This window comes from Anas acuta, chromosome 30 (assembly GCF_963932015.1).
Source record: "Anas acuta chromosome 30, bAnaAcu1.1, whole genome shotgun sequence".
Classification (NCBI taxonomy): domain Eukaryota; kingdom Metazoa; phylum Chordata; class Aves; order Anseriformes; family Anatidae; genus Anas; species Anas acuta.
The window spans coordinates 317,656-325,411 of record NC_089008.1 but is presented as its reverse complement, the minus strand read 5'-3'; the positions used below and the strand labels follow the sequence as shown (position 1 = coordinate 325,411).

At 52.0% G+C, this 7,756-nt stretch overlaps 1 protein-coding gene across 1 annotated transcript; it reads left to right on the top strand.

Annotated features, from left to right (window-relative positions):
• The first annotated feature begins 2,681 nt into the window (after positions 1–2,681).
• On the top strand, positions 2,682–4,917 carry LOC137846126 (DELTA-thalatoxin-Avl1a-like). The gene is made up of 2 exons (XM_068663846.1): positions 2,682–3,136; positions 4,210–4,917. The coding sequence occupies exons 1-2, from the start codon at positions 2,994–2,996 to the stop codon at positions 4,655–4,657; spliced, it is 591 nt and encodes a 196-aa protein (XP_068519947.1). The 5' UTR covers positions 2,682–2,993; the 3' UTR covers positions 4,658–4,917.
• Positions 4,918–7,756: the final 2,839 nt, after the last annotated feature.

Below are 7,756 nucleotides of genomic sequence, written 5' to 3'. Positions count from 1 at the left end.
TGTTGACCTTTTTGGCCAGCTGGGCACACTGCTGGCTCATTTTCAGGTGAGCATCGACCAACACCCCCAGATCCTTTTCCTCGGCACAGCTTTCCAGCCACTCTGCCCCAAAACCTGTAGTGTTGCATGGGGTTGTTGTGACCAAAGTGCAGGACCCAGCACTTGGGCACGTTGAACCTCATGCCATTGGCCCCTGTGCATCAGCATCCAGTTATTTGGTCTGGTTTGTGCTCTATGCAAATTCGGCATCGAGACTGAAAGGTTCGCCTCACCCTCCCTTGCTTTCTCCCTTGCTTTCCTTCTGGACCAAGGGGTAAGGAAAGGAAAGCTCTGCCTCGGGGTGAGCTAACAGGTAAAAGACATGAGGGGGTTGCAAGGAGCCCTAGGCCGTTTGTGTTTGAAATGGCCCCACTGCTATTTGATTTCCTGTCACAGCACAGACTCGGGGCTGTTTTTCATTTCCCCGAAGTCAAATGGAAACCAAAGGCACTTGAGAAAATTTCTACCCTCAGAAGCACTCTGAGGTTTGGCTCGGCGCCCAGAAAGCGGCGCCTGAAGCTCTTTCTAACACGGCTGCTGTTTGCTCTGGCCTGGCTCCAGCTGACCTGAGCTGATGGAAACGTGGGAGCTGCACATTCCCTCTCACGCTGGCCACACTCGCATCCACTCTGAGGATGACTGGCAGCTGTCAGTCACCGCCTCAAGCTTGTTGAGGGAAGAGCTCATGGTTATCTTCTGACACCTTACTGAGGGACACCCATGAGCTGCCTGCACTCACGCCCTGGCGGGTGTCCAGTCCTGGAACGTGCCCAGACCCAGGCTCAGCAGCAAGGGATGCAGGACATGTGGCAACCTGGAGAGAAAGCCAAGAGCGTGGCCCTGAGCTGCTGTGAATGGTGCAGAGGAGGTTCCTTTGTCCCTTCTTGGGTGTTCCTCCTCCCTCCAGCTCTCCTAAGGAAGGTGAGCCCACACGGGCTGGTCCCAGTCCCACTGCCACACTAACCCTCTTCCTACAGAGAGAAACATCGAGCACCTGGTGACAGCCCTGGATGTCTTGAGGTGTGTAGGCATCAAGATAATCAACTCCACTACAGATGTGATCCAGCACCCACTGGGTCATCCTTCATCCTTCATCCACCATCCTTCCCTCCTCCATGATTTCTCTGCCCATTCCAGCCCAGCCATCATTTAATAGAAGAAATCACCCCAAAGTAATTCACTTTTGTACCCCAGTGCTCAGCCGTGCCAATTCCCTCCGCTGTTCTAACCAAACTCCCCATCCCCTCTCATTGTCTTCCTACAGGGGTTCCTGCTGTGGGTGGAGGAGGCCTGTCCACCCCCACTCACCCCAGTATAACCCCAGGCTCCACGGGGACCTGCCTGTTCGCCAAGTCCCACCTTCATCTCCTGTAACTCTGCATCTTTCCATAAAGCCAACTTGAGCAAACGCCAGGGAAACCTGGAGGTCACCGTACATAAAGTCCATGTGACTGCCACTGCATCCAATACTGCCTAGGCAAACATGAAAGCCCTGGTGGAAAACCAAGAATCGGCAAACCGATGACACGGAGCAACACCTTGTCTCCATGGCACCAGGACAGAAGAAGCCTGACTCTTTGGTGTGAAGGATGGGAGAGGGTTTCACCAGGAAACTTCTGCTTCAGGTTCCTGTGCATTGCTCTAGGGTGGCATGGCACCCTAGGTGGTCCATGGCCAGTATTTCCAGCCCTGCTGTGACCACGCTCTGCCATGGGATGTGCTCTGTGGTGAGTGCTTGCTCATCAGTTCTGGCATACAGCTCCTCTGGAACTGTTTTATGCATTTCCCAGTGAAGGAGGAAGCCTTAGCAGAAGCCATGCTCTTATGCACTTGGGATGTCAAAGCTAAGGGCTTGCATGACAGACAGAGCAGTGTTTGGAAGGATCTTGAATTAAAAGTCCTGCTCACTGAAGAATGCCCTTGTTCCTATGAAGATAGATCAGCAGCACTCAGCTAACCTGCCATAAGTTGCATTGTATTACTTTGAATACATTTCATGCTGCATTGCAGTGCAAATAAATCATTGCATTGCAAATAAACCATGCTGTTTAGCAATAAATCATGTGGCAGTTGACTTTGCTGCACATATAAATAATGTGGTTCAGTTTCCCGGCTGTAGCTGGGTTCAGCTGCTTGTCAGGACAGTGGCCTGACAAACAACAAGGACAAACAACATTGGGAGAGACAATAAGGACAGATGAAGTGTGTGACATATAGCTGGACATGCAGGCATTATTCATAGGTTTGTGCCCAGTGCACCTGGCCAGTAAGCACACAGAGTCAGAATCCACGTGAAGGCCTTTTCATTAAGTAATTATATAATTCTGCAGAATCAGGTGCTTGGCGATTTTTGCAAAGCAAGCACCCCTCTGACTTGAAGCACTGCTATTTTTACACATAAATACACTCGTTAACATGTGAAACCATCTCTCCGGATACTTCTGATCACCAAGAAGAGAACAGGAAAACCAGGACTGATGTTTATGGCGTTTGCACATGCAGCTGTTTCAAGCTCGGGTATTTCCTGACCGTGTTTTGAGCAGCTCTATCTGACTTCGTCCCGCACAAGCTTCCTGCTGCTCTCAGGCAGGATGTGGGAGGTTGTTTTTGATGTGCACATGTTGTTTTCTGAGCATCAGCAGCAGGGCTTGACAAGGAGAGGGACTTTGGCCATGGACACCTGGCAAGTCTCTAGGGCTAAATGCTTCCAGAACCAGGGATAAGGATGGAGGAGAGATTCACAGCCCTCTGCTCGAAACCACCCACAATTTCCGTTCACAGGAGCTGCCCTTTATCAGCCCTGAGAAGCCTTGCAGACACTGGGGAGGAGCTATGCTCTCAGCTCCCATAGCAGGAGGTGGCCCTGCCCATTCTCTTGTTTCACTTCTGCCTTAGTTCAGAGCCTCCGCTGCTCCACAGCCCTGCAGTTCTCCTGCAGCACAATCAGAGGGAAGATGGCAGACAAGAAGGAGGAGAAGAGTAACTATCCTAAAGTGCAGCCCAACCTGGAAAGCCTGATGGGAAATACAGAAGTCTGCCGCAGTGTGGGCGTGGAGATCATCAACAACACCAAAAACGTGACACTGGAGGACTTCAGGTGTGCATCCCCTGCTCCCCAACTGCTTTCCGCCAGCCTCCCCTGAGGGATCTCCTTAAAATGCCTTGGGTGTTAGGAAAACAATGGGGGCAAGCTCAGTGCCTGGTGCCAGAGCTCTCTCCTGCAAGTTCATCTAGCTCCTGCTGGACACCTCCTCCGTATACACCAGTTGCACTACTCAGATGCATGCGCTTTGAGAAAGCCTTTCCTTATCCACCTTTGGAGGACTTCCTTTCCTTATCTACCTTGCCCAGATGACCTGAGGCCATCAGGATGAGCTCTCATCTCTTCCAGATTGGGGGAACCAGCAGAAACCAGTACATATTTATGCTGTGCTACCACTGCCTTTTGCCACTCTCTTTTCCTATTCCCTTCCCATTAAGGCTTAGTTTGTGCACTTTGAGGTCTACTGAGGTTTTCACAGAGGGCAGGGGCAGTTATTAACAGCATGACCAAATGCCTTAAGAATGTAAAGGTGTTAAGAAACAGAAGAAGGGTGCCATCAGGGGAATTTCTGCTGGGACAAGTGTCATTCGGTGTATTCTGGAGAGACAAGGGAGAGGTATCTATAACGCCACAGTCTGGGGCAGAAAAGCAAAGGCCAGAGGTTCACAGGACCACAGACTGCTTGAGGTTGGCAGGGACCTCTGGAATTCCTTTGGTCACTTACCCAGGACCATGTCTAGAGGGATTTTGAGTATCTCCAAAGACAGGCAAAATATATAAAAAAGTGGATATCTCCACCACATCTCCGGACAGCCTGTGTGAGTCCTCAGTCACCCTCATGGTAAAGACGTTTCCTGATGTTCAGAGGGAACCTCCTGTGTTTTATTTTGTGCCCATTACCTCTTGTTCTGTCCCTGGGCACCTCTGAAAAAAGTCTGCTCTGTCTTCATTGCACGCTCCCTGCAGGTATTTACATACATTGGCAAGATCCCCTTGAGCCTTTTGTCTTCTCCTTGGTAAATTGTCCCAGCCCCCTCAGCCTCTCCCTTGCTGGTTTTGTGGCCCTCCATGGGACTCTCTCCAGCACATCAACATCTCCTTTTGTTCTGGTCCTTCTCTTCCTGCAGGAGTTACTGCGTCAGTGGCAACATCCAGATCGTTCCCCCCTTTGAAATCGGCCCACAGTCCGTAGGAGTATGCACTTTTGCAAAGACGTCATACAGCCTGCGTGGGAGTGTGGGTGTCCTGGTCTGCAAGGCCAGCTCTTTCTCACTGGCCATCATGTTCTCCAACCCCTTCGACTACGCCCTTTACAGCATCGAGTTCGCTCTGGAGCTCTTCAAAACAGAGAACCACATGGTAAGACTCCATGAAGTCTTCTCCCGTATGATGGAAAGAAAATCTTACGGCAGTTCCACACTCTTCCAGAGAGCTACACTAGCGTCAGACCATGAAACCCTGGAGGTCTCCTCGGGGAATATTCGTGTCAGAGCCAGGATGTCCAACAGTGCAAAAGCGATCCTGAAAGTCCAGGTAGACGATATAGATCCCCCACCCTATTCCAAAGACATGTGAGTGAAGACACCTTTGCTGTCAAAAGCTTCCCTCGTGAGATTTTCATCAAGGATGAAGGTAGAGATCTCACTGTGCTGCCTCTTTGGTGATCACAGGTGGTGGTTGATGATAAATCTGGTGGGAGATGGCACCACCAGCAGCCCGGTTGCTCTTAACTGTCCTACAGCTTCAATGACTTTGCCAATAAGCTAACAGCAGCTTGTAGAGTGCTATCTCATGCTTATGGGTGATAACTAATAAACAATGCTCCAACCCTTGTACGCTGCATATGTCCTCCTTGCAGAGATGCTTAGCGTGTGGATAAGGATGCCTACAGAGCATCACAGCAAGATGCAGTGATACCCCCCTGCCACCATGCCCTCCCTCTGCTCTGCCCCGTGCTTTTTTCCTAGCTCAGGCAGCCATCCCAGCTCTGTTTGGGATGTCTGGGGACAGCCTAAAAGCTGACGGACAGCAGCTGCGGTTCTGTTGCTCAGCCCGTGCCAGGAGGAGTGACCCTTGTCAGCAGGGGACATCTATTTGTGCCACCCCTGCAGCCCCTAGGCACCGTTTCAACTTTGCCCCTTGCACTGTAGGGAAATGCCTGCACAAAATTACCTCTGGCATGTCTCATCCTCCCACTCCCCACCACTCTGCCCGTGGGTGGAGGCGCACGCTGATCTCCAGTGCTTCCTTCCCAGAAGTCAGGCACCACAGGAGAAACACAAGGGCGAGAGGGGCTGGCTTTTGCAAAATGATGCTTCCAGGCCAATGTGTAAATAAATACACACCGGAGGACGAAGTGTCAGGTGGAGCCTGCTGCAGTGGAGCTCAGGCTAACAGAAAGCACGTCATGGTTTCCTGGAAGGGGGCCTTGGTTTTGTGCTTCAGCCGAGCTCCTCCCCTCCGCTTACCCAGCACCCCAAGCCAGCAGCCACTGGGACAAAAAGGGGATTTCGGCTTGGCTTCCCTTCCCTCACCCTTTCCCTCCCTTCTTTAAATCTCATGTGGTCACGGGCTGTGACATCAGAAAACAAACACAAAATGAAAAAAAATAAATAAATAAAAGAATTCCTCCTCAGAAAAAGCAAGCAAGCAAACAAACAACAACAACAACAACAAAAAAAAAGCCCACGCAGGAGCAGGGGTGTTGCGGGGTGCTGCTGCCTGTGGGCGACCCATGTTAGAACAGATCTTAAAGATCAGGTTGGAAGGACAGCATTCCAGAGGAGGGACCCCCTGTTGGGGCAGGGGCAGGGAGTGAGTGTGGAGGAGTGGTGGAGACGAAGCGTTACGGACTGACTGCAGCCCCCATTCCCCCATCCCTGTGCACTGTTTGGGGGGAGGAGGCAGAATGAGATGGATGACTGGGGAAGGTGTTGTTTGCTTTTAGTTCCCACTGCTCTCCACTGTCATTCATTCGCAATAAATCACAGCAATCTTAGCCAAGCTGCATCTGTTTTGCCCATGCGAGTAACTGGTGGGAGATCACCCCATTCTTAGCTTAACCCATGAGTTTTTCAGTGCTTCAGAGAGGTTTTTCCCTTTGGCAAGGTGAAGCCTGTTCCCACCTGCAAGGAGCAGAGTGAAAAGCCACCATGTGGCTTCTGGTAGCCTGTTGACATGATGTCCAGTGCCACCAGGGTGGCAGGACAGAAAGCCCCAGCCCAGCCTGAGCTTCCTGCAATGTGCAGCACAGCCCTACAGGTCAGCACAGCCTCTGGATCTGCGGTGGCTCCGTCTCTGTGAAGCCTGCAAGTGTGGCAGGGCTCTCCAGAAGAGCATCATCTCTGCAGGAGGTGCTGCAGTAGAGTATCTCCATCCCCACTGTGTGGGGCTGCTGGTACCATCCCTATTCTGCCTCCCACCGGTTGCCTGTGATCATCCCTGCTCTGCAGCCCCCATGTCCACCACTCCCCAAGTTCCCAAGCCTGTGGAGCCCCTGTGCCTCATGTCACCAGCACATTTCATCATCAAACCCCAATGGCATAAACAAAGGCAGGATAAGAACAGTGTCCCATCTCCAACAGCCAGGAAAGGGACAGGTCCCATCCCATGTCCTGCTTGGGGGCTTCTTCTCCAGGCTGGTGAGGACCCTGGCTGTCTGCTGGTGTTTTCTGGGTGCTGAGGGTGCAGGTGAGGGGCTGCCCCAGCTACCCCACATTTCTATTCCCCACATGAGCTGTGCCCCCAGGTCACCCCAGCTTTGACCATCGGTATTCAGAGCAGCCAACGCCTACAGCAGGGAACCCATCCCCACCTCCCCTCCTCTTCCTCACCACACTCCTTCCCAGCACAGGCATAGAAGTGGAGACCTTCTGTGCCCAAACACCTTGGGGTGCAGGAGCAGGGGCTCTCTGGAGCCCCTTTTTGTCTTTGGAGAGGGGAATTCACCAGTTTCAAATGTTTTGAGGTCATACGCACCCAGGGGCCCAGGAGAGAAGCCGGGACCATCAGCAGACATCAAACAATCACGGGCCCAGTACCGGTCCCCTGATCTGGGTTTTGACTCCCTTATCAACCAGTTTCCCACCTGCCAAACTATCTTCTCCCTTTGTCCACACAACCACAGCTTGCCTTGAAGAACACTACAGCACACAGCCTTGAATGAAGCCTTATCACTGCCAACCATGGTGATGGGCCAGAATGCTTCACCCTTGGTAAGTCACTGCTGGAGACCCTAGCAGCTCCTGAATACGTGTGCAAGTTGTTGAGGACCTCAGCCTCCTCCATGTCTGTTGTTACCAGTTGTCTTGGTTTCAGTTAGGAATGAGTTAATTTTCCTCCTAGTAGCTGACAGGGGGCTGTGTTTGGGATTTAGGATGAGAAGAATGTTGATAACACCCTGATGTTTTAATTGTTGCAGAGCAGTGCTTACACCAAGCCAAGGACTTTTCAGCTTCCTGCTCTGCCCTGCCAGCGGGCAGGCTGGGGGTGCAGCAGGAGCTGGGAGGGGACAGGACAGGACAGGTGACCCAAAGTGGCCAAAGGGGTATTCCATACCAAAGTCTTGCTAAACAATTAATATGGGGGGCTGGCTGGGGTGGGGGGAGCGGGTGCTCAGGGATAGGCTGGGCATCGGTCAGCGGGTGGTGAGCAATTGCATTGGGCATTGCTTGT

What these genes read in the sequence shown, in the direction of transcription:
- LOC137846126 (XM_068663846.1), top strand. Translation starts at nt 2,994, where the DNA reads ATGGCAGACAAGAAGGAGGAGAAGAGTAACTATCCTAAAGTGCAGCCC. An exon ending in GTGACACTGGAGGACTTCAG is followed by an intron (nt 3,137 to 4,209) that starts GTGTGCATCCCC and finishes CTCTTCCTGCAG; the next exon opens with GAGTTACTGCGTCAGTGGCA.